At 41.4% G+C, this 27329-nt stretch overlaps 1 protein-coding gene across 2 annotated transcripts in view; it reads right to left on the minus strand.

The window, feature by feature from the left end:
- The window catches only part of EIF2B3 (eukaryotic translation initiation factor 2B subunit gamma), a 94051-nt gene that overhangs the window by 22764 nt on the left and 43958 nt on the right, over positions 1 to 27329 (minus strand). For both annotated transcript variants that reach the window (XM_031601367.2, XM_090146587.1), the window contains exons 6-9: positions 23621 to 23710; positions 5352 to 5482; positions 4567 to 4760; positions 188 to 265 (exon numbers count right to left, since the gene is read on the minus strand). In XM_031601367.2, the coding sequence (XP_031457227.1) occupies positions 188 to 265; positions 4567 to 4760; positions 5352 to 5482; positions 23621 to 23710 (493 nt within the window). The remainder of the gene's footprint in view (positions 1 to 187; positions 266 to 4566; positions 4761 to 5351; positions 5483 to 23620; positions 23711 to 27329) is intronic.

The raw sequence follows: 27329 nt of genomic DNA on the forward strand, positions 1-27329 counted from the left end.
CTGGAAGGCAGGAACACATGGGAGAATCTACAAGCAGATTCCTGGCTGTATCATTCACCTTGTAATTCTATACTTCAGAACTCAGTTTCACATCCAGCAGTGGGACAGAATTTTAGGAAGCAGTTCTTGAGGCAAAGGGCATGCAGACTGCATTAGAAGAGCAGAGATGGGGAAAGGAAACACCTACCATGCCTCTGTCAGTGATCTGTGCAGTCCCATGGACCAGTGGTTCTTCCAGACCCAGATTAAGCAATAGTTTGGGAACCTGGATGGAGGAGCCGACATTACGAGTTAACAGGACAGTGCTATATCTGTATGTTACATAAACATGGGTGGCTATGATTTCTATTGTGCTTGTATCATAAACTCATTAACTTATAGAAGAATGTAAGTTCTTACATTTTAAATCTGCAACTGGTTTATCACCTTCCCATTTCGTAAAGGAGCGGGATATACTTCCATGTGTGCTACATGTCTCCCTCTCAACTCAGCTTCCCACCAGTGGAGAAGCAATGGATCATCATCAGCAAGCAGACTGGTTCCAGCAGGACACAGTGACATCCCATATACTACCTTACAGGCTTGTCCATCATCTGCCATTCTAAATGCAACTCAAAATGTTCTGTGTCATTCAGTAATGCAAGAGAGAAGGAAGTAGTATCAAATATAAACTGGCATAAAATGACAACTGCGTTCAGCCCCCTCACTAAATGTGCTGAGATACAGACAACGAAAAAGTCTTTCAGATGCTTCAGAAGAAAGTATCTGAAATTGAATGAGTAGATTATTCCAGATGGTAGAAAGCTGCAGAAGAAAAGGTTCTTAACAGGGAGAAGACAGGTGTTAGATAAAGCAGCAATGGTAATAGAAAGACTCGTGGTCCATGAGGTAGCCAAGAACAAGTCCACAGAGAGAAATTCTGAGCCAGCTGCCGAAAAGAAGGGAGAGACACTGCTGTCAGAGAATGGGATATCACTTTATAATTCCCCCTTTTCTGGGTGAAGGAACAGCCTGAGGCATTCTGCATCTCCTGGCGTCAGGCTGGGGCCAAGGTCACACACCGCAGAGAAGGTGATGACAGCCCAGATGACGATACAAGGCGAGGCAGAAGGCTCACAGCACAGCACTGACAGTGCTGCATGGAGTCACAGAGCAGTGATGCAGCGTACGGTGCAGCTCAGTATGACAGAGGCAGCAGGCAAAGAAACACAGAAGATATGGAAGGTGACAAGTTGACTTGTGAGTGCCAAAAGGTCTGTGTCATGGCAGATTGTGTGCCTGAGCGAGAAGCAGGGTATGCTGGGGCTGCTGTAGAGCTCTGCACACGCTGTTTGGACAGCCAGAATGAGAGTGCTGTCCATACAGGAGGGTAGCATGGTGGTGGTACAACTGGGATTACTCAAAGGGAGAGGAAAGACCACTCATTAAGACTCTCTTTTCTCACCTAGGCACTTATTTTGACAAAACTCTTTGGAAAACTCTATTTTGGAGATCTCTACTGATGTATAATTTGGCTGAGAGTTGGTAGTAATTTCCACACTTGCTCTGAAGGAACTGCCATATGGTATGGCTGTGTAAAATGGCTTCCTTGGAAAGCTGGGATAACAAGAGCTGATAGTTACAAAGTGAACCTCCAGAAGCAGATCCCATACATCTGAAGAAGTTGGGATCAGATCAGAAAAATATATCATAAGATCTCAAAATGGGATGATAATTCAGGAAATTGCTCAGATATTCATAACATGATCAACCCATTTCCCTTCCAGCATGCAAGGATGGGTAAATAGTGCTGTTTTCATATGATAAGAATTTTCACAGTTGATACTTCATTTGGATAAGTGTGATGAGCTCAGATGAGCTCACACCTCTAAGCTACCTTTTCAAGTAGCTTTGCCTGCTGTCCCCAGTAGACATTATCATAGTATCAATAAAGTTGGAAAAGACCACTAAGATCATCCAGTCCAACCCCAATCCACCCCACCATGCCCCTCAGTGCACAGCTCCAGGGATGCTGACTCCACCTCCCAACAGGGCAGCCTGTTCCAATGCATCACCACTCCTTCTGAGAAGAAATTATTTTTAAAATCTAACTTGAATATTCTACCCCTGTAACTCTTCACATCTTGGAGATGGTTCTTCCCACTAGATTTGTTTTTGTTTCTTTCTTTCTTTCTTTTTAAACAAAGCAGGTGAAATCCTTTGGTCCAAGATGCAGATGCTACAGAAAACCACCAGCTTACCAAAACTCACTGTAGGCCAACCCAGTTGGATTACACACTGGATTGGTGAAGGGACACTGACCTCACCTGACACACAGCAGGGCTGCCACAAGAGACAGAGCTGAGAGAGGAGTTCACACCAAGTCATATCTACAGTGTAGGCTGTAAAGATTCCTACTGTCTAGTGTTACCCTGTGGGAAGGGAAAGGAACAAGGAAAGGCTCCTGCCCTTCTCAATAGAAAGGTGGTGTGGTGAAATAAATAAAAGATTTTACTGGCTAGAGCAAAACTCTTATTAGAATCAATCAGTGGTAGTGCAGTCTGAGGGGTGAACCAAGAAAGCTACCAGCTCAAGCATTTAACTCTGAAAAGGAAGGTTAGATAGGGGGCAGGAGTCAGAGGGAGTGCCTGGGTCAAGGGAAGGTTTAAGATGTGTTTGGATTTAATTCATCTTACAAAGAAACTATTTCCTGCTATTGAAGATAACTCCCTCCTGAACCCACCTGCCCACACACAGGCTGCAGGCATCCAGAAACCCAGCTGGAAGTGAAATGATGTGAGTAAAGTGTTTCCTCACCAGAAGGGCAATGGGTTAGGATGCCATTCCTTCCCACGGCTACTGGACTGGACTGCTACTGATCTGGGAGCCTGTCCTCTTGGACAGCAGAGTTACAGGTCCAAGCTTTGCAGCCAGTGAATCAAAATCTGGTCTGTGAGGACCAGGAGCCAGTAAGACAGACACCAAAAGTCTTCATTAAAGACCAATAAGACAAGAAGAAGGAAAAAAAAAAAAAAAAGAAGAACATGAAAAGAAATGTTTATATTTCATCAGAAATATCAAGAGAAACAAAATACAGGGGCACCGAAAAAAAGAACTCCTTTCTCACAACCTCTAATTAAGCTCTGTTTTATGCTTTACTTCCACATAGTTTCCTTAGAAATTTTACCATTCTGGATAAGTTATAAATTCAAAGAAAATCTTATCCAATGTTGAAGGCCTCAGTGTGATTTCAAAACACTAATTCTATGTACCACCCAGGAGCAAACACATTTCCTGAACTGACCAAAATGTAGAATATTTAGGTTAAGAAAAAAAAAATAAATAAAAGAACAACAACAAAAAAAAAACCACATGGAGTCTGACTGGCTCAACTCAATAACTTTTTACTGAAGTGGCTGCTGCCAAATGTACACGCACACTTCCCCTAGCAAGTGATATTCTCTCTTAACCCTTTGGGCACACTGATGTTCCTGCGGAAACTTTTCCCTTTCTGACAGCAGTGTTGCCTCCCCCTTCACTTTCTCACATCCTTAAGAGCAAACAACAAACAAACAAAAAAACCCAAATCGCTTTATTTCTGTGCTCATCTACAGGAACCAAGGATAAAGAGCACCATGTGTGAATTCATTCTTCCACACTGCAATTTAAGTTTGCATAAATTCATTCATTAATTTTAGTAAAAAAGAAACCAACTCAAGCAAAGGCAAGGAAGTGACCACCTCCAGGACTCCCAGTACAACTATACTGCTCTACCAGCACTGCTTCTAGAAATCCTGAGCCTTACCCTACTGCACTCCCTGTCAGTTTTTCAGAACTAGAGGAAACTGTTCACATCTCATACCACAAAGCTCATCAGTTCAAGAGTGAAATGAGAACTTTTAAATTGCATCAACAGTGCAGAATTCTCATACTAGGAATAAAAGCTATCAATCATCAGTGTGTTAGCTAGGATTTTTCTATGCCTCTCTTTGATCTTCTATATTATGAATTCTGAGTAATGTGACAGTAACTGAAGGCTGCAACAGATCAACATTTCACCTCTACGTTTACCTGGAGTGCAACTGTAGAGAAGCCTGTTCACAAAATAATTCTTTCATAATAGAAAGCATTAGGCAATCTGAATGTATGGGTAGTTTTCAGACTTCCTGCAAAACACTAAAAACCTTTGTCATTATCACTTAGATAAACATCTGCTAAGAAGAGTCCAGCCAGAACTGATCTTGCCTTTAGGACACGGATGACGCTGACTACATGAACTACCGAAGCTACTTCCAACCTTATTTTTCCACACTTCTTGGCTCTTTGGCTGCAAGTTTTGTCACTCCCCAAAATCAGCAGAATATCTGTGGTAGTTTTCTTGGCTAAATCAAAGCCGTGGAGGAAATTAGTGACAGAACTGCTTCCTTGTCTCACGTCCCTGTGCAGCAATCAGGAGGGTGATGCACCTAGATAACAAGGCACCGATTCAATTCCCACACACTGCTCAGCAGTACCACAGGGAGCCACTTCTGGAGACTAAAATGTCCCATAAACTGCTGTATTCCCACGACAGTTCACTGTTCTCACCTGTCGATTAGCTTCAATATACAACGCAAGCGTATTCACTCGGCAGCACAGCCCCTCTTTCATTATATGGACATAGCAGCGTACTTTTCCTTCATGGAGAGTTTCGTTCATATCTCCTCTATGATCATTCCAACAGGAGTTATCTGGAGCAGGTTTCAGCAAGCTATTATCTTCCTTTATGAAACTATAAATGTCTGGAGAACACACACATGCATGAAGTTAGACAGGATTTAATGAAATGCTTTCTGAAGAGGAGTACTATTAAAATACTGTTGGTGAAGGGAGATCTTTGCCCCACATCACCTGAATGGTTAGATACTGAGCAATCATTAACAGATTTTATCACATGCAGTGAGTAACTGTTATTTTTATTCTGCAGGTGGGAATCAAGGGATTGGGACAGATGCAATCTTTTGCCCAAGGTCACACAAGGAGACTGTGGAAATGCTAAAAATAAATTTCAAGATCTGAGATCTCATCAAGTTCCTAGTTATGGCTTTGTCTGTTGTTCTACACAACAGAACTTCCTCCTAAAGTTACATTTTCAAAAGTACATTTACATATACTGTAGTTTGGAAAAATAAATACAGAGCACCTAGCTGATTGATGCTTGACTTACATTAAAAATATTTATTAAATGCACAATACCATCTGAAAAGGAAAATTACTAGAACCTTTGCCATCAGAAAGTACAAGAAAGAAAAATAATTAATATTTCTACACAATAATTCATTTGCAGCATAGGTGATTTAAGCATTCACCAAATTTTTGATACTCATACTGACCTAGAGATGCTTGTTCTTTTTTCTTTCGGCCCTCGTCTTTGTTGTCTACTCCCTGCTGCAACGACGTAGGAACAGAGAACTGTTTCCTAACCAGATGTGGGATCAGCTCACTCCGGAGAGATGTGATTGTCCTGGGGAAGGAGATGTACTTATGAAGTCCACAAACATTACAACTGGTGCGCCTTCTTTCTTTTTTTTTTGCATAACAATAACAGATACTTGGCATGTTTTTCATGAGGACAGATAAAAATGCCTGGTAGTTCAACATATGTGTGGCACTAAGGCAATGTTCATTACTCATGTGCTTCCTTAATGCATTAAATTGTAAAGGATGACTGCAAATAAGGAAAAAGTTTCCTCTTCAGAAGTAATTCCCCTATATCTTAACAGAGATGCCTATAATTTAATAAGGCATCACTCTGCAATTCGTGCTTGTGTGCAGCTGGAATGTAGAATAGTGCCAATATCGTAATGGCCACAACTGCAATCCATTTTATGTGGCTTAAAAATGGCATCTGTTTACAGGAAAAGAGAGAATAAAGTGCCTATAGGGAAAAACCCACAGAAGCTCATTTTGTTTATGATCAAAATGTGGAAATGCTCAAAGATATCTGAAATATCTGATTCTTAAATGAAGATATTTATGGTACAGACATTAATGACGTCCTCCTGCTCACACAAAACGTGAAAAACATTTTAAAGACTCAGTCTTTAAGCAAACAAAATCAACACATTTTAATAAATCCCAAGAGTTTTACACTCTTTAGGTGGCCTGATCCAAAATACATCATAATCAATAGAAAACATTCCCAATGCCTCAGCTGGCTCATTTTCCTTGTGTACAGACTTCAGTTTTTATTATATTCATTCTGACACCCCAATACCAAGGTCAGGGAAATCATAAGAGGTTTGTGATCAAGGAGGAACTTCAACCCAAGCCATCTATGCTTGAAACAAGGCACCCAATCTCTAAATTACCTTCCCTCTTGCATTGATTTATGCATCACAATAAATCAAGAAAACCTTCCCCAACAGACAAATATCAGCATAGAAAGTCTACAGTACAATGAGATTATAACTTTTATAATTTAATTTTGACTATTAGAAGGTAGTTTTATTTTTCAATAAAGTACTTGAGAAAAAAAAAAACACCACAAATGAATAGTTTTTACAGTTGCAGTGCATGAGCCGCAGTCTTAAAAGAGTTTTATTGTTGTTGTTCATTATTTTAACAATCTGCATTTGTTACTGAATTCTGGATTATTGAAAGTAGTGCTTGGGAAAATCATGTGGAAAATAAACTCAAACTTGGCACATATAACAGGAAGTGCTAAACTTCAGAGGAGGGACTGGGAGAGCTAAACAGAAAGCTTGGCTACATAACTCATCAAAAGATAATGTGTAAAAAAGAGGAGCTATTTACAATGGAAATAACAAAAATAGGCACAAATAACAGGTTAATTTAAAAGAGGAAAGTGCTAGAATGAGCTTCCTGAAGAGATTTAAGTTGGCAAAAACTCCAGCAAAGCGGAATTTTAAACAGTTCACTCTTTGAGGAACACAGCTCAGCCCCCTCTCACATCCCTGCTCAGGTGAACGACAGTGAAACAGAACTAAAGACCAAGACAATATTTGCTGTCTGTAACTTTGAGGGGAAGATCCAGATGTGATCGCTGGTTCGGGCCTAAGAAAAAACACAGTGTTTTCCTTCTTCTCTACTAACAGTAGAGTTCAGTCCTTCACTGTAGGCTGTGTTGCATCCTCCAGCTGGCAACAGGATCATCTGAGCCACCCTGGATCTGTAATTCTTCCCTAGTCTACAATCTCCCTTCCTCCTTTCAAATCTTACAGTCATCTTCAGATAGCAGCATTTCAGGAACTAACGAAGCAGAACCCCATTTGTTAATCACAACATCTCCCAGCACCAACCACCAGCAGCCGCACACCACGGCTGTCCCAGCACATGTGTGGCTGTGCAGATGGGCAGTTTACTAGCCTGAAATGTTTGTCTGCAGCTGTGCCATTCAGCAATGATTTCCTGCTCAGGTTTTATACTCCATCCAAAACCGACAATCCCGTGTTTCCCTCAGAGGCAGGCCGTGGCATTTATAAGATATATTACCTATAAAATATCCAAGTATTTGGCAGTCTCAAATAGTCTGATGCAGAGGACAACACAACACGGTAGGAAATGAAAGCAGTGGAAAGGGGGAAAGACAAAGTTTAGACTGTTTTTGGATGTTTTACTCTTTCCTGGCTGAATACCTAAAGTGTTCCTGCAATTCTCTGAAGTGTTAACCACATTCCTGCAGCAAAGGTAGAGAAAATCTTTGGGTCACCCATAAGATGTGGCTCAGGAACACACTCTTCTTACCGGAAAAGGAAAACTGGGAACGTTTGCCTTTTGCTTGCTTTTTGAACAGAATATATTTGCAACGTTAAAGGAATTTGCCTTTGGAAAGAATTAAAACATTTACAGAAAGGCTCTTAGTGACAAAAATCCAGGATTTTTTTGTGACAGATCTTGCAATCGTAGAAATATGAAGTGATAGCGTGAGAATATTATCTGTCAACAACCGGGCAAAGCAAACATCTGGCTGGAACTAGGAAAGGAATTCAAATCAAAGCAGGAATAGCACTGAAGAAACTTCGTCAAAGAAAAATGATCGAGACTTTGGAAGAACCAGTTTGCCTGTAATCTAGGTTAAGGAGAAAACAAACCAAAAAGGATCCTGAGTGTTAAAATCTCTCATAATAAAATCCTGAACTACACATGCATATATTGAGAAGTGCAAGACTGCACGTTCTGAAGAAAGCAATCATTTTTATTCTCTTCAAATTGCAAAACTTGGCATCACAGCAGTTTCCAAGCTTGTTTTCTTCTGTCGCACCAAGAAGTAGGAATGAAATACCCGTAAAGAGAAATCTGACCATATCCAGGAGAAAGAAAGTGAACGGGTGGGTAGAGCAGAGGAGGGCATACAAAATTTTGGCATGAACCCAATAATAAGCCAAATGTGAGTAAGCATGGTCTGACACCTCAGAGGCAAATCCAGACGGTGGAGACGATAAAAATGAACCTGCTTTTGAGAAACATCTGCCAAAACAAACATGCTTTCATAAACTCAGCCAAGGTGACAAGCCTTTTTTGTGGTCCTTCATTCCCTAACATTTTATTTTTGAAGTGACATCTGCCTGTTTTCACCTCAGCAAAAAGTAGCAGGTTTTCAATTTTCAAATGCCAAAGACTGCCAGTGCCAATAAACTGTTTCTTGTAAAGGAAGGGTACTAACCTTGCAGCACCTGGGGGGCTTCAGTTCATTGAGAACAATGGGAGATGGGCAGCAGTTTTGGAAGGGATCTATTAGAAGAACATTTTAAGCATATAAAAGAAATAACTATAGGATGGAATCTTCTGTTCAAGTAATAGGTCACAACAAAATGGGAAATTAGCATCAAGTGACAGTGCGTACACAGGGGAAATGAAGACAGCATGGCAGATGAACTCATACACAAGGAACAGCTGGAAAGCCAAGAGTTTTTTTTTTTTTTTTAAACAAAGGAATCCTGGCAAAAGCCTATATCTAATGTTAGCTCAGAGTACACATCATCCATTTACACTCAGCTGTCCTGCACTGACCTGGTAACTCTCCTCAGAATGAAGAATTACAAACCTAGAATACACAAGGTTAAACTTATTTAAAATGTAAAACATCAAGATACTTGGTCAAACTACTGTAACTTACTAAGTACTATTGCCATGGGAGAAAGGAGTGCCATGCTTTTAGAACCCGTTTATGCCTGGTCCCTGTGCACTGTATCTTCCTGGTATTCCTGGCATTGCTGTATGACAGAAAAAGCAGAGTGCAGCTTTGTGCTGAAGTCAGAATTTTAACTCATTAAGAACATCAGGTGAAAATATCCTACGTCCTTCAATTTCGTATTCAAACACAGCTATGCAGAATTTTTCACTGAGTTTCAACCACAAACAGAATGGTCCATGATACAGCAGAATTAAGTTTCTTCGGATGCTTGAAGCTCATACCTCTCTGCATTGCATACATTACATTACAACCATTATGACCCACAGAGAGCCAGATTAAACTTGTTGCTGAAATACAGCTGCCTCTGGGATGCAGGCAAATTTACTGAAACTTCAGTGAGAAATGAAGAATGAAGCCAAATGAACCAAGCAAACAAACAAACACAAAAGATGTAAAAAACCAAAAAAAACACACAAAAAAACAACAACAAAAAACCAAAGGTATATCACAATTATGTTTCAATGAGCTGTTATTTCTACTCTAGGTGTTTATATTGCTGAAGACTGTCTTTCAGATGACACAGAGAATAACAGCCCTCTGGCCAATGCTGGTAAGGAAAAATTGTCAACAAGTACTTTATAGCAATAAAACAGTCTACTTAAGTCTAAATGTAAGTTATCTCGCAGAAATCTCAGTACTAGGAGATGCTGTTTGGCATGACTCAATGCAGAAATGGGGAACACACAGCTTTTATTTCCTGCAGCTATTTCTTACAGCCCTGAACAGGACTGTCAGTTCCATTTACCAGCTGTCATTCATTTTCATTTTCCATGTTTCACGTTAAACCCATAAAAGAGTATTAATGAGTATTAGCATTTTAATATCCTCCCTTTCTTATTAATCTGTGACGAAGCGTGAAAACTACCATTGCTGTCAGCACCCACCTGTGAAATCCACTGTTCCCCTCCCCAGGCTGGTTCCAGGGGGTCTCACTTGCTGTCATTATTAGCACAACCACTATTACTACAGGTGCAGATAGTGTTTGTGACCCACAACCACAAGCAAGCAGAACATGAGCTCTTTTGATACCTAGTTTTGTTTCTTTTATTTTTTAATAGTCCAACGTTAGCCCTGGACTATTCTGCAAGCATGCAGTGCATTGGGTTAATTGTAGCTCCGTGTCTTTCCATAAAGATTCTTCAGATCACATCAAAAGGAGAACATGAGTCTGTATTTCAGACTGGTGCTCATAATTAATGTTAGAAACGTATACATAAATACAACTAAACAAATCCTAAGGCACTCATAGTTTTGGCCAAAAAAGTTGCACGTTTACTCAGAACAATAAAGATGTAAGAAAAAGGGAGAGAGAACGGGGGGAAAAAAAGAGGGTGTGTTGGAAGAAAGAGAAAAGTTAATTCTGAATGCTGTAGGTACATAGTTCATGGTTCTCATCGCTTAAAGGATAAAGCCAAATAACATTTAAAAATTCCATGTAAGCTGGGAGCTCTCTTGTTGAATCTCCACGTTATTTTCTCCTGATCCTTTGATGGAGATTAAAAATTTCCATGTGAATACAAAGAAAGAAACAACAGTTACTCTGAGATTTTTTCCCCAGCATTTAATGCTCCAAACTAGAGCAGCCAGCCACCATTCCCATCTCCTCCCCCCTCCTTATGAAAAAAAAAAGTCAACTCACTTTGAAGAAAAGACAAAACAGGGTCAGGGCAAGGGGGATTAGGGAAATGATATTTGTATCATGGACCAAATTAAAATGTCAATGCAAGAGGCAGGCAAACATCCCTTGCCACGTATATACACCAGGCATGTTTCCTCAAGGAAACAGGAAAGAGATTTGAAAAGAGTTAATGCAGTCCTGAGTTAATAGCACCTGCCTCAGACTCAACACCACTTAAAAGACAGTGTTTGGGTCCATTTCCCACAATGTGGTTTTAACAAGCACAATGGAAAAAGCAATTACAGGCCTTTTCCCCTTCTTCTCACTGATTCACTACTAAAAATGCTGGAATTTCTGAGACATGCTAAGAATGCGGAGAAAGCCGACAAGGACTGTATACAAAAGGAAGAAGTATCAAATGATAAATTTATTGGGTGTGCCACATCCTTGCAGAAGGCTAATTCTCCCCCTGTATCTTCCAATAATCTTTTTGCCTTTTTTTTTTGGTATTCCCTAGGTTAATTATAACAAAGAAAATCTCCAAGGTAACCAGGCAAGCCAATAAACCAGCAAGAGGTTCCTTGTGCCTGATTCAAAAACCTCCAGCACCACTTGTAGCATCAAAGAGATGTTATTTCTTGCTGTGCTGTCCTGTTCTACTCTCAGAATTTCTACTACAAAAAGAGTAAATCTCTTTCACACCCTTCCCAAATTTCATATTAATTAAAATTTTTCTCAGTGTCTTATTATTTTTGGAGCTACAGTGAACACAAGGAAACTTTAAGAAATGTTCTACTAGAAGGCAATTCCACATGACTGCATTTGTGCTTCATCTTTCCATACTATTTTCTGAACCAAACCTTCAAATCTGACCCATTCCTGCACCGTTAGCAGCCACCGCAGAGTGAGCAGCCCATATAACTACACAGATTATGAATGACTTCCTAAAGCAAGAGAATCACCAGTGGAATCCTTGCATTCTGGATCATGGAGGGAAAGCAGATGGCAGCACACCAGTGCCAGTCAGAGACACCATAACGCAGAGAGGATCGAGATCAAAGTGAGGAAGGGATGGTATGGATGCAAACCACATACATAAAAGCTGCTCTCAAGTTCCACCCAGTCTGGATGCACTTGAAGGAGAAGGGATCTACTTCCACTTCTGCCAAAAAACCCTTTGGGAAACAAGGCAGCTTGACCACAGAAGGTAGAGCTCCTCAACTACATAGTTAAATTAGCTTTGAAAGCATGCACACAATTAGTTCAGATCATTGGCATAACCTTAACTCTGCCCACTCCCAAAACAGCCTGCAACACCACACAGCTCCAGACTAATGCATCTTTTGCATGGGAATGCCAGCAAGCTTAGACATTTTTAGAAATCTCTGACCAAAGATTGCAGCCGTCAGAGGCCACCCAGGGTGTCTGGAAGGTTGCATGAGCTGCTGAGGAATGGCTCTCATTCATTCCCAGACAGCATCCCATTCTTCTCAAACAAGCGCACCTGCACCCAATGTGTTTCCTTGCCAGAACTCATCTCTCCCCATTCTCTCCCACCTCCGCCTTTACGGCCATCTGTGTCTGAGTTACCAATTCTTTTCTAAATGCCTTTGAAATCAGGCTCCCTTCCTGAAAAGCGCATCAAACAGAAGCTTTCTGATGACGTGCCTAAATAAACACACGCATATGATGCATTAGTCAAGTTGACGTGTATCCATAAAACTGAAACTATGTAAACTTCAGCTGTATACGTTTAGATAGATTTAAGCACTTCATCATTTGCCTGTATAAAGCACTTCAGTATCAAAAAATATAGATGCATCTGCATCTTCATGTGGGTAAGATCTTTCACCTTGCTCCACTGAGGCTGCACTAAAGGCACTGAAGATTTCCACATCACTTTACCCTTTTTTACCCTTTTTCTCCATGCAGATGCTATTCTTGCTGTTCTGCACTCAAATGGATGCGCTCTTGACTAGTCTTAACAACATGTCCAGCCTTCCAGCAGTCTGGGAGAACACCTGGAAGCTCTGGTGCTTCATTCTTTCACTCTTGCTGTCACCTGTACAATTCCCATTTCCCGCTGTTCGCCCGAACAAACATTCTACCTTAATTCCCACCCTCATTATTGATGATTAATCCTTGCTCCACCCCCTCCTGTAGGACAATTCTGTTTTCTTTATTAGGGCATGTGCAATGTGTTCTACTGTCTCACAAAAAGACTAAAATGCTTTTTGCTTCTGTGTCAATTTTTACTTCACCCTTCACCGAAGAACTTCAGTTTGAAGTTTTTTGGCTGATGAATTCCATCTCTGTTCAAAATGTTATACACACACACATATATATACACATATACACACATATATATTTAATTTCTTACTCTTTATTGTAAATGAGGCCTTTTGTGGTTGCTCCATTTTAATTAAAGACAATATGCTTTGATCAGTCTTTACTGCATACTCTAGCATCATATTCAAACTGGAACTCAAAAAAACCACCTACAGATAATTCACTGCTTGCTGAAGACACCTCTTTTCAGACATGTGGGCTCTATCAGCATTAGCAGCACATATTCTCCCTCCCATACGCAGGAAGTTAAAGTCTCCAACCATGATGATTCAATGAAATAATGGAATCAGCAACAGTGCTATAGGCATCTTTATTATTGCTCACATTTCATTTGCCTTGGTTGAGGCGCAATGAAATTTGATGTGGAACTAACACCTAGAATACAATAACTCTGAGAAGTAGAATGGTAGGGAAACAATTACTATCTGCTCTCTTTTCCAAAAATTCAAGTCTCGAGTAGAAGCTCAGCATTTGAGAAGGTGGTATGGAAGAGATTTAGAAACAAACCAGAACAGGAGAAGTGAAAACATTACCTTGAAAATTCTTTAAAGCTGCAAAATCCTGGGGAGAAATTCAGTTCATGTGAACAGAAAATGTAAGAGAATTATGCCTTCCACCACAAGTGAAATATGCCATGACATCACATGGAAGGACTGTATCCTCACAGGAAAACATCTAACAAAACAAGATAATCTGTTCACCTCAAGTATTAGCTTACATGCAAGTATTGCTTTGTGGAAGAGAATGTACTCACTGATGAAAGAATGCTTAGGATAACACTGTTCAAGCAGTGATGACTTACAAATAAACAAATAAACAAAAACGACTCAGAAGTAGATGAAAGAATTATCATTCACCAGCAATTCAAATCCCTGCTCTCATACAAAGACAAAAGTCAGACTGAGTGAAGGCTATACCCAAGGAAACCACAACTGTGTGGAACAGTGGAAAAAATAGTTAATTTTTAATGTTTATTATCAGATCAGAGCAAGCCCAGCTGAGGCCACCAAGAGGGCCAGGAGCACATGATGCACGAGGAGAAGCTGGGGGAGCGGGGTTTGTGCATCTTGGAGAAGAAAAGGCTGTGGAGAAATCTGATCAGAGTTTTCCACTACCAGAAGTCAATTAACATAGAAGACTACCAGACTTTTCTCAGAGCTGCACAATAAAATGGCAAGAGGCAACAGACACAAGCTGCAACACTGGAAATTCCAGTTGGGATGTAAGGAAAACAAAATTTCCAGTGAGTGGTACAGTCCTGGGACAAGGCCCAGACTTCATCCTTCAGATTTTCTAAACAACTGCAAAAAGCCCTGAGCAACAGAGAAATCAGCTCTCTTTTAGCAGAAGGATGGATTAGAGGACTGCAAGAAGTCCCTCAGAATCTACATTTTTCTGTAATGCTTGTATTGCCATTTGAATAGCCTTTTGCGTGTCTTTCACGTATTTACTTTTCACAGGGAACTCAAAGGGTCACTATCTGATGCTGTAAGTCATGCTTGGACGACAAATTAACAGATTTTAACACTTACTTTACAAAAGCTTGCATTAGGAGCTGCCAGCACGAACAAACTGTACTAACTGTAACTCAGGAGGCTCCAGCATGTGGCCAATAGGGCATATTGTGGTCTCAAAGGAAGATCCACAGTTATTCACAAAGATAATCAGCTCCAATTCAGCACATCCAAAGATATGTCTACTCCCAGGTAGTTCACTAACAGGAAGAAAAAATATATTTATTACAGAAATGGTTTGCTGAAAAATCCTAATTTGTTTAAACCTACTGTGAATCATTAGGGTCTTTTTCCCCCTGAAGTTACAGGAGTGAGCACGAGGGGTATCAAGGGAAGGTGATAAAAGCAATGACACTCTGCAAGAAAATGACAGCATCAACAAATTCAATTCCTGGCATTTCTAGTAAGAAACAGAGAAAGCTCCAACAGCTGGATGTGTTTGACAAGGAAAGGAAATGGAAAAGATAAATTGCTATTTCACATTCTAGTAGATTAAATGCACTAAGGAGGAGCTCGTTTTCTTTTTTTTTTTCTCTCTCTTCTTTTCCTTGTTTGGAGAGCTACAATCTATTTGCCCTGTCTGTACACAGTATACTTCCTGTAGGAGCTATTTGTTTATTTACCCATTTTAATCACAAGGAAAGTATTCATTATAAAATCTCCCTTTTCAGCAAAGGAGAAACCTTCCAGCCACACGGCTGACACATGTTAACTCGCAGGTATTCACAGAGCAGGTTCTGTTTTAAGCCATCTTTCAGGCAGCCACACAAAGACCACCAAGCTGGGTGTTCAGCTCTGCCAGACCTCCCCCAGCCAGCAGCCCTTGCCAGGAAACACAGGTGACAGCCTGAATGATAAAAAGGCATTTCGAGAGGGAAAAGAAAAAATGTACTGGTTTAGTCTGGGCAGCACCTTAACATAAACCTGCAGGGGCCTTTGTGTACAGCACAGCACACAGCCATCGAAGCAGGAGCTTCAGCACAAGTCACTCGCACCTCCAGCACTCAGAGATCCTCTGCTTTCCTCATACCACCCTTATCATTTATTGGGGAGAAGGGATGCCATCCAAAGGGCATGCTCACATCATCCCAGATGTGAGTATGGACTGGGAGAAGAACTCCTTGAGAGAAGCCCTGCAGAGAAGGGCTTGGGGGTCCTGATGGACAGGAAGCAGGACATGAGCCAGCATTGTGCTCCTGCATCCTGGAAGGCCAGCTGTACCCTGGGCTGCATCAACGAGGTGGCAGCAGGAAGAAGGAGGGGACCATCCCCCTCTGCTCTGCCCTTGTGAGGCCCCATCTGGAGCACCATGTCCAGGCCTGGGGCCCCCAGCACAGGAGGGATGCAGAGCTGTTGGATCAGGTCCAGAGGAGGACACAAAGGTGCACAGAGGGCTAGAGCACCCCTCCTATGAAGAAAAGTTGAGGTAGATGGGCTTGTTCAGTTTGAAGAAGAGAACTCACTGAGAGAACTCAGTGTAGCCTTTCAGTATTTAAAGGGAGCTTATAAACCAGATAGAGACCAAGCTTTTACACGGTCTGATAGTGATAGGACAAGGGGGAACTGTTTTAAGCTGAAAGAGGGGAGATTCAGGTTAGGTGGCAGGAGGAAATTCTTTACTCACATGGTGGTAAGGCTTTGGCACAGGCTGCCCTGAGAGCTGTGGGTGCCCCATCCCTGGAGGTGTTCAAGGCCAGGTTGGATAGGATTCTGGGCAGCCTGGTCTGGAAGGCAGAAAACGACTAGTGGATTGGAACTGGATGAGCTTTAAGGTCTCTTCCAACCCAAGCCATTCTGTGACTCCACTTCAGCTCTTCCCACAGCCACAGATGTCAGAACACTGAGCACAGACAGCAAGCCTTCCTCTCCCTTTCCAGCGGAGGCTTTCAGGACAGGGCAGAGGGGAGCAGAGAAGAGCAGTCTGCTCTGGGATCACAGCTGAAGCAGCTTGGAAAGACAGAGCAAAATGACCTCACGCGATTTGTTCTTATGTATTTCAGCAGTTCAGAAAAACAGCATTTGACTTTGCAAACAAGTCATGCTGACTTTGGCTATAAAGTTTACTGCAAATTCATCATATTGAGAAAAGAGCTTCTCTACCAGCACATCCTGGCAGGCAGCACTTCTGCCATTTCGCAGCACAGAGCTGCCTCTCTCCCTTAACTCCAGCACCCCACAAGACAGGAGTCCCAGGAACAGTGCATTTCCCAGGGGCTCGACATCTGCACTCAGCATGGCCAGGACCAGGCACTGTGAATGCTTACTCGGAGCTTTCAAAGTGACTGCAGGGCCACTGTTTATCATTCTTGTCTTTCCAGCAACATACATCACTCCTCCTGGCCACAAACAGAGCTGCCCAGTTCCCAAGTGACTCTGCACTCGAACCAGCTCCTTCTGCACTCAGAATCACCTTACGTTAGAAAACTCAATTGCCACCCATGTGCACAATGGAGAAGCTGTAACATCTGAGCAAACAAAAAAATGGCATCTGCTTTTAGAAAAAAAACAACAAAAGACAAGACAAATAGCTTTTGGAGGTGGTACAACCTGGGTGCCTATAGATGAATTGCCTATCATTTCCTATTGGAAGTTTCTGTTCTCATCTGTTTATAAACTTTGCCAAAATTTAACTGTTTTGGCTGAAATTACCCATGCCAGGTGTTTGCCTCAAGCTGATTTTTGTTGGATAGCTTCATCAAAAATGTCTCCGCTATTTCCAAGAACAAAATTATGGAAAAGTACTTTGTTTTGTCCATGCTAAAAATATTTCAGCTACTCTGCTGAAAAGCTCTTGCACTTTCATGCTTGCAATTTGGCACAGAGTCATCTTTTTGTCAGGGTGTTACATTCGTAAACATAAAAAGTGCCCATACTACATCAAACTCAGTCTAAAAAACCACTGTACGCACACACTTGGAAAAGACCCCTTTTGCAGCTAAATTTTCTTAGTCCTTCTACGTTGGGCATGTTCATTCTTTGAGTCTCTTCCTACAGAGTAATTGGGCTGCTTTATGCACTGCTCCTCAGAGTAACAGAGCACACTCTAGGCCAAGGTCACAAAGGCTGAGCTGAATAAATTTAGAGCATCACATCGCGTTCTGCTGGCTGACCTGACAGGTGATAAATCTGTGCTGATAACAGCTACTCCACTAGCAGGAGTCACAGTAGCCTCATTGAACATACATATGAATCACGTTCTTAGAACTGATACATGTATCTTACATACACGTATATACACACACACACATTTAAACACAATTTTAAATGAACATCAGGGTAACAGTTCGGGCACACAAATTAAGAAAAGCCAGACCTACGTTGCTTATACAACCCTAATTAAGACCTTGTGTGTACACATTATGACATAAGCCTTAAAAACGTATTCACCTACTTCTCTCTCTCCAGTCTCGATTTCTTCTTCACCCAATGTAAAGATGGACTATGCCCTGGAGATAAATGAAGGTTGTGTAATGAGGCAGAAGAATGCCTGCCTCATTTGTTAGAACATGTGTGTTAAATATACAAAGCAGAGAGCTGTGAGACAACTGCTAATATTTAAAGCAAATGAATGATGCCTGAAAAACTTTTTTTTTTTTTAATTCCCTTCTGTCAGAGGAGTCTACAGAAGCTGCTGAATGTAGATCACAAATCTAACTTCTGCAGGTTGCTACTGGTTAAGTGCTTTTGATTTGCTCTGCATCACCTTGCAACAACTATCACCAACAGAAAAGATTCTTCCAGCATTTCAAGAACTCTGTATAATAGTAAGGAGTGAAAAACAACATACTGAAGATATAGAGGCTTCAAACTTCAACTGATGTGTGCCTTAGCTTCCCCCTTTCAGTATGGAGAAAGAGTGACTTCTCTAACAGAAGTGCTGGAAAGACAGTTAATGAAATGCATACAGAACATTCTAGTAGCAGCAATGAACATCTGAATCTGAAAGGAAAGCATTTACCCTATCCTCAGAACACATTTAAACAACGAAAAGAAAGAAAGGCTGGTAGCCTTCATCTTAACTACAGAAATTAAACATAATATTAAACAGTATCTCCTTCACTGAACATCTCAGGTGCCAAATGATGCAATGTGACAGAGGAAAAGAAAAAGGAACAGAGCTATGTAACTGGAAACTGCACTGTAATGCGTGGCACATACAGAATCACAATCCTGCACAGGAATCCTCAGCTGTGGCACTTCCTAACTGCCAAGAGTTTGACTTGTGAAGTAAGCATTTAATAACAATGACTCGCAGAGGTAACTTAAGAAGTATGACCCCATACTTCCTTGTTTTAAGCAGCCTCAATCTGGCCTCTGATTTTCTGGTATCCCTCAGTAAGAGGTGGAAATGGCAGACTGCACATGGCTACTGCTTTCAGCTGTGAGCAAGATGAGATCTGAACACATGTAACAGATGTGCACATACAGGTAACAACTGACTGGGTATGATATCACTTATGTACACATGTATCGTAAGCATGTTGCATATATACTTCTAAACATCTAGGCAAGACAGAAAGAGAGATTCACCTTCAATACTTAGATTTTCAAAGCAGAGCGTTGCTTTATTTTTACCCTCCCTTCCCCAAATCAGGTACATTATTTCACCAGGCTACGGCTTTAGAAATAACCTAAAAAACAGAATGCAAACAACAAGATAACTTCACTTCTGATCACATTTCCTTTGCTAGTAGCTCTGATGGGATTGTTAGCAAGCAAACTACCAGCACGTAGTAAGAAGTCTCGGTGCATGTCTGTGCAACGCTCTGGGTTCACAAAGCCAGAATCTGCCCTTCGCTACAGACGAAGTTCACAAGGAAAAAAGGAATAAGGACTCTCTTCTTCCATCTGCCCTGAATGCAGCAACAAGGCAGGATTCCAACCTAGCACTCAGGAGAGTGCCAAAAAGGGGACTGGCTACTGTGCTGGCTGCCACTCCAGGGCCCCAGGGGTGTGAGGCCCGCCAGCTGTGGGGTGGAGCCATGCCCCCAGCCAGCTACGGCCTCTGCTGCTGTCTTGCCTGCTGGCTGGGCCTGCCTAATGATCTTTTTAAGAAAAGCAATATTGTGCAGTTCATCATGCGGTGCAGGTGTTCACCTTCAGCTGTCGCTGCCCTGTGCTGGCAGGGCAGCTCCAGCAGCCAGCACTTGTCTGCCTTCCCCGCTGCACGCAGAGCAGGACCTACGGCCAAATGAAAGCATCCAAGGCCAGCTTTATTCTGAAAAATGAAATGTTTAGGAAAGAAAAGCTCTTGCCTGAGTGCAGGGAGAACAGATTTTTAACTGTGCAAAGCCGTGGTGCAGTTGAGCAGAGCAGAGCTCCGAGTCACAGCAAGGAGGATGAGGGAGGATCGGTCCACCCTGGTGGTGCAGTGGAGCACAAAGAGGGGAAGGAGTCAATTCCAGCTGCAAGAAAGGACAAACTGCTTGGGGCAGTAATTTCTTTGGCTGTTCCCCAGGTCACTGTGGAACACTTGTGTTTCACTTCAACAGATTAAGGCAGGGTAGGACTGCCACATGCCTGAAGACTCAATTTCACAAAGATGTGTGTTAAACTAGAGGCTGAGAGATAAATGGAGATGGAGATATTAACTACCAAACTCCATTTTTTCCTCCTCGACAAGGAAAGAAAAAGCAGTTTATTTGCCAGGCTTAAACACTGTTAGGGTCGTGATGTCTTTTATTTTTGTCAGGACATACAGATTTGAGGGGTTTCTAATAGACAGCCCATTTCCTCTAACTTTCATTCAAAGGCACTACAGGTTTCTGTTTTTAGAACTCAGCAACTTGTATGGTTTCCTAAAGCACAATAAGACTTCAGGCAAGAGAATCTGTTATTCAGGCCTTTTAAAATAGTTCATAAAAATGTATTAAAGGACTAAGAACTGAATTACCAACTCCTGAACAGTGTTTTGACCTCTCCTAGCATCCCCCAAGGTACAATCTCAGTGTTGCCAAACACACACTGATTATTCTCCAAACAATCCCACACAGAAGATGAAACAAGTGCACAGACACATTAAGGGGTTTGTCCAGCAACACAAAGACAGTGGCCGTGCTGATAATAAAACCTCTGTATAATGCTCCATTTGGGAACTGAACAATAAATGGAGCCTTTTTCTATGGGTGTCATATTACAGAGTTGTCCCAAATCCTAACATCAGATTCATGTACTTGGACAAAACAAGATCTCAGCCAGTTCACCCCCCCCACCCCCATTTTCCTAGTAGTTGCTAGAGATTTCTGACTTTACATACAACGCATATATTAATCTGATCAAAGCAGAAGAATGCAATTTACTCTTACAGGTGCAGCTATATGCAAACTACATTCTCGGTGGGAGATCTAGTTGCCATTTTAACCACATCTCTGCAGCTAAACTCGGAGTACACTGGGCTTTTATCCCACTTGGAGCAACAGATCCCACACACACAACCACATTAGTTTTCATGCAATTCCTTGACCTGGAAGTAATCATAACTTTCCTCTGCAGAATGGTGAGCAGTGACCAGTTGTAGGACTTGATATTTTTGCTGCTGGGCAACATTTTTTCTGCTCTCATATGTCAAAATAAAATTTGAATTAAAAAAAAAAAAAAAAGCAAATGCTTTACTAAGCTACAAACAATGAAAAAAGGTGTTCTGCCTACCATCAAGCCCCGCTGTTAAAATATTAACACAATGTAAATATTGTAATATTGAGGAAGTACGCTGTGTCAGTACTTCCTGGCACCACACAAGAGCTTCACTGTTCACTTCAATCCCTGCTGTTAGTTTTAAACACGCACAACTTAAACAAGGCATCTGAGCTTCTCCAGTCCTGGGGCAAAATTGCAGAGACGAAGTCTTACTGTACGCTTTCTCCAGCTAAAACCCAAAGTATTAAAAAGATTCCCTAAACCCAAACAATTATGTCGATGTCAGTACTTTTGAGGGAAAAATATTCTGCAGGATCTTTCAAAAGTCCTGGCATATTGCTGCCAAACAAGGAAAGATCTCTGGGTATGCACTGTCCTCCCCTTCCTTAGCAAAGAAAAACAAGCTGCAAATGCCCACCGATGCCAGAAGCCTGAAAGACCAACTTATTCATCATGGCAAAAGGCCCATTCTCCAGATCTGCCAGTTAAACACATTACTAGCAATTGATTCTCTCCCTCTCAATTCAAAGGATTAGCAGCATATATGTAATGAAGAGAACAAGGCAGCTACCATAAGGCAAATGTGGCAGTCAGACCTGAGGAACACAGGATCATAGCAGCTAGACTGTATCTGTAATGAAGGCTTATGTAAAATAAAGACAGCTTCATAAAACAATATAGATAAAATGATCTCTGGAAAAGAAATAGCCCTGGACAAACCTGCAAAAATCCAGAAGGCTTGGTCTGGAGGCAACTTGAGGAATGCAGAGCAGAAATTTCACTCCTCTGGCTTTGGTTAATACAATTTAGGCAAAATCATGCCACTCATAAAAGCAAAGATTTGCCAGCTTGAATGGAAACAGCATAAAGCCTGGAAACCTGAAATGACCAATGTTTATGTTTAGGGGCCTCATTGTGTCATGCACTGTGACATGTCAGACAAAGACTGTCCTTGTTCCCCAAACATAACGATCCAAATGCAAAAGAGAGTGAAGTATACCAAGGAAAAAACTGAATGTGTGAAATATTTCCACATATTCAGGCAATGCCTAATGCCAACAAAACTACATGTCTGAGATTTGCAGAAATTAATTCTACATGTTGTATTATGACAAAAGAGATGCATACACACTGCTTCATGCTTCCACAGAATCCACAGAGTCCAAGATGTCAGTGACTTTTTAAAATATAGGTAACAAAAGGCTTATTCCAGATTTAAAATGCCTTCTCCTGAAGCCTTCTCACCTTTCAGGCATTCTCATACACAAATGGGATCTAAAATGACTTGCACAATGCTCCCACGTGCCAGTCACAGCAGCAGATAAGCTTTATTCTTATGCATGGTAAGAAATTGCCCTGAGGGTTAACACAGATTTTCCACTTAATTTTAGCTCACTCCCAGAACCTTATTCAAAGAGCTCCTTTGAACACATACACAACTGCATCACCAGATTTGTATATGGTCAAGGCTACCACAAATCCCCTTACTTACCCACCCACAATGTTTTCTCACATCAGTTTATCTACTAAGAAAAGCACTAGGAACACAACACTTACTCAACCCTTTATCTTTCATCTTACTTGAAAGGGAGAAAAACTCTTGAGAACTCAGTGAGCATTCAATATATGTAATGCACATGATGAGAGAGCTGCAAAAATTCTAGGAACAAGACATCAATTCCAAAACCAAACTACTTACTGTGAGGAGAGTTGTTCATTTGTTTGTTTTTTTTAAGATAAACAAGGGTGGGTTTTTTTTTTGTCCATTTCATGAAATATTATAGCTAACATCCTTCTCCACTTCCATAAATGGATGTTTTTCTTGCTCTCAGTGGGTGGTCTCAGAGTTTTGACAGAGGAACATCACAAGCTAAAAACATAGGATGCTGCAGAGATAGCCCACCTGCAGCGGTGGTGGATGTGAGGGGGGAGAGGAAAGGTGATTTCAAAGGCCAAAACAGACTGTGGTGGGGGAAACCAAAGGTCAGAAATGTATTCACAGCCCTAACAATGGGGGAGCCCTGGCAAAGTGAGCAGCCAAGAAACACAGCTACATTAGGATAACAAGAGATGCAGAACGAAGCAAAAATTTTAGCTTTTATTTTTGCCATTACTAGATTAAAAGAAAAGCCTGAGCAAGAAAGTCAGGCATAATGCTTAGCATTGCTTTTCATGGCATTAAAGTTGTTTGTTTGTTTTTAATGAGCTTATTTTCCATTTCCATTGCCAGCCAATTTAATGAAGCAAATCTCCCTTTAAAAGCTCCAGTCTGAAGTACCTGTCAGTGCAAACACCTGCCGTGACTTTACATTGTGTTTGGTTTCTTACCTGTTTTCTACAAGGAAGTCTACCACATATTTCTTCAGACAGTAGAGATGGGCATCCATCAGCCCTGTTCTGATGTGCATCCTGGGGTGCCTAGAAGAGGGAAAAAAAAAGAAAAATCATAGAGCTTTGCATGGCTGTTTGCAAGTGTTTGGGTTTGCAATGAAGTCAGTGGATTGCGAGAGGTTTGCAAAGGTAGATCTGCTTCTTTCTTCCCACTGCTGGATTATCAGACAGGAAAATACTGCAGGCTGCCATTACTGGACTCTGTCTGCAAACTTACACCTGCTGGCCCTGGGCTGATTTGCTGCGAAAGAAAACACCTCCTCCAAGGAGTCATTACTCCTGCTACATCTTCTCATGTAAGTGGAAATTGCACATTACTGGGCAGGAAGCCAAAGTAATGGGCCCAGAGTGCTAAAAGTTACAGTGGGTAATGTCAGGGTACAATAATTCAAAGCTTCTGGCTAAGTGCCTGCCTTAATATGCAAGGCTGTGCATGTTCCACTAGCAAACACAACACTACTGTGTTTTTTTCCAGCTCTTCCTGGAGGCAAACAGGGGAAGGAGATGGGGTCTGCCCACCTTCCCAGCACTACACATTACAAATGACTGCCACAGCTTGATTACTAAGCATTTGCACCTCCCGTCCAATAAGATGGAAAACATCAGGAAAACTCCCTCTCATCATCAGCCAAACAATGGCAAACAGGGAATTCTTACTTTTCAAACCAGGGGCACATTAGCATCTCAGTAACTCAGAAGTCTCTATCAGATCCACTGTTTCAAGAACAAAGCCATCAACAGTCCAACCACACTGGACTGGTTCAAGATGTCTGTAACTGGACTCGGTCCTGGGGCTATTAAGAAGGAAATTACAACCTATACCTGAAAGGACCTATATTTTCATTTTTTCTCCTTTGATGCCCAGATTTTGTAATGGAGTCTGAATGAATACATCTTACTGCCAACTTTGTTCTCTTATTCCAGGACACGCTGAAGTCAGATATTTGCGATCACGATCACTTTTACAAATTAACTAAGTAAAGGGATCGCTCAACTTAGGCTAGTACATGGATAAGTAAACCAATACTAACACAATGAATGCTTACTAATACCAAAGTTGCCTAGTATACCAAAGCATTCTAGTAGGCCATTTTTTCATAGCATATCTTGATTAACACTGAACAATCAAAGGGCTTAAGATTTTATAAATTCAGATGGCATTTCTCAAGCATGTCATTCAAATCAAACCAAGGGTATTATTAACTAGTGATACATTCTGTAAGGCCTGCTTATAAGGAAAATTTCCTGTATGAGTTGTATGGCACTTTGGAGTAAGTATATGGTACTAAGAAGTGATGGATATACCTCCAGTCGGTTACTTCGTTAACAAAACATGAGCTCACCTAGCAGTGCTCCAGTACTGATGTTATCAGTGGCCCAGATGTTGCTGTGGAAGTCAGCCCAAATAGCAATGTTCTTTATGCAAGGAACAGGAATCTACTGACTTTAATGAGGCCTTGCATTTGCAAATTTGCAAACTTGCTACTGCTCTGCATCCAGAGGATGGTTTCCTCATTGTGGATTTATGGAATGGAGAATTTTTCCATCTTCCCTGAGAAAAAAAGCTCTCTTTATATTTATTAATATATTCATTTTATAAATACATTTATATAGAGAGAGAACAGGAAAAAAAACAATTCTTAATTTTAAGATGACACAGCTTCAGCGCCAGTATGCCATTTTTTTTTTCCTCTCTATACAAGCTTCCTTTAAATACAAGGCAGGAGAAGGTAACAAGGCTATAAGCAAAACAGTGTAAACCAGGAATTCCTCAGTAAGTGCCAGTTCTGCTGCCAGTGTCTGAGCAGCTTTCACACATCCAGTCTCCCCACCTGCAAAATGGAACGACACTGCTTAGCTACACTGCACTGAGGATATGTAACTACATGCAAGTTTTAAACCAAAGTAGTTAAGCAACTTTACAACAGAGTTACTTAAAAATCTGTGTAAGTAGACAGAGCAGCACAGTGCTGTCCTTTCAGCAGCTTCATCACACCTTCAGTGATGAAAATCCAGCCAGATCACAAGAAGTACTGGAGCACCACTCTAAGTTGGCTTTCAATGTAGAATATATGAACCATAATGGAATGTCATGCTGAACAAGAGGGAGGTCCCACAATGAAAATCCTCTGAAACACAGACCACCTAAGAGATGTGCAACAGAATAGTCCCATAGATTAATATTATAATCACAGTCTCAGAGGTCAAACAGGCAAGTTTGGGCAAACGCATAAACAAAACTGTGATTTCTGTAAACCAGACTAGAGGAGAAAATAGCCACACTAACCCAGGCTGATAAGAGCACTGTCTCATAACAAGCCACTAAAGATTATACCAATTTTCACTAATACTTAAACCAGTTTATCTTCAGGTAAAAGAACAGAAGAGTCAAATAATCTAATAGATAACAGCAAACTCCATCACCATTTCAAATGAGCATCTGGTTACTAATATGGAAAGCCACACTCCCTCCACATGCCTCTGATCTCCCCCTCCATCAGCTAATCTTTACAACATATGAAAAATGAGCCAGTCAGAAGAACAGCTGATACGGAGAGAATCGAATAACAAACAACGCAGGAGCTGAGAGCTGGCGCACCTACACGTATCGCTCGGAAGGAGATAATGCACAGTGCTTTTAATTATATCATCAAAGCAGTGGAGAAGGTAGTGGGAGGGGCTGGCTGCAGATGGGTACGTGTTAATGCATGCAGGGCTGCGTAGTTTATCAAAAGAGAAAGGCTGGATATATATCTGAGAGGGTCACCGTAAAGATGAAAGTTGCAACAGCCATTGTTGGAGCTCTTTAATGAGCCAGGAATGTCAAACGTGAAGCCCCTAGGAATCATACCAATTACTACACAAACTTCAGTTCAATCTAGCAAATGTAATCAAGCACGAGTCATTAAAATACATGGTAAAACTCCCATTGGCGCTGCCACTATAGCATCTATTATGGTCTGTGCTCCCATGCAAGGGAGGGGGCTGCTCCCCGTTGTAAGCTCTGTGTGTTATGTTAAGTGATGGCAGATTTCAGCCCTAATGATGCGGCACAGAGGGCTCCCTGGCAGAAAGCTGACAATGAGGAAGCTCACAGAGATCTGTTGAGAAGCGAGGAAAAGATTGGCAATTAAAAGAGCAATTTCAAAGAATGCAATTTAATGTGTAAAATTAGCTTTTATCAGCACCTAATTCCACAAAATCCTGACTCGGGATGAGAGCGCATAAAGGTCTGCAAGAGGCCTTAAAAAGGCCTGTGCCCGTCATTCCTCACGCGCCATTGTGAAATAATAAGCAGTACTAACAGGATTGATGCATGCTTCGTACATGGCATTGCTTTGAAAGCGGAGTCCCGAGCTTTTTTCTCCCTGATAACCTCTCTTGGGATTTCCTCCCTCAGGGAAGTCGAGCACTGATAGAGCAACCTTCCCTTGTTAAAGGCAAAAAGACGGACAATTGTTTCAACTGTAAACTAATTAAGAGCGATTACCACCGAGAGCTGGAGGTTCCAAGCAGCCCCGCACTCCCACTGACAGTGTGATAATGCCAGGCTGGGGTCAAAATCATAAATCTGAAGGGAGCGCACACAATGCTTAAAGCCAAAAAGCCTCTCTACTAAGCATGGGATATTGCCACATTAACCTCA

This window comes from Phasianus colchicus, chromosome 9 (assembly GCF_987193195.1).
Source record: "Phasianus colchicus chromosome 9, bPhaCol1.hap1.1, whole genome shotgun sequence".
Lineage (NCBI taxonomy): Eukaryota > Metazoa > Chordata > Aves > Galliformes > Phasianidae > Phasianus > Phasianus colchicus.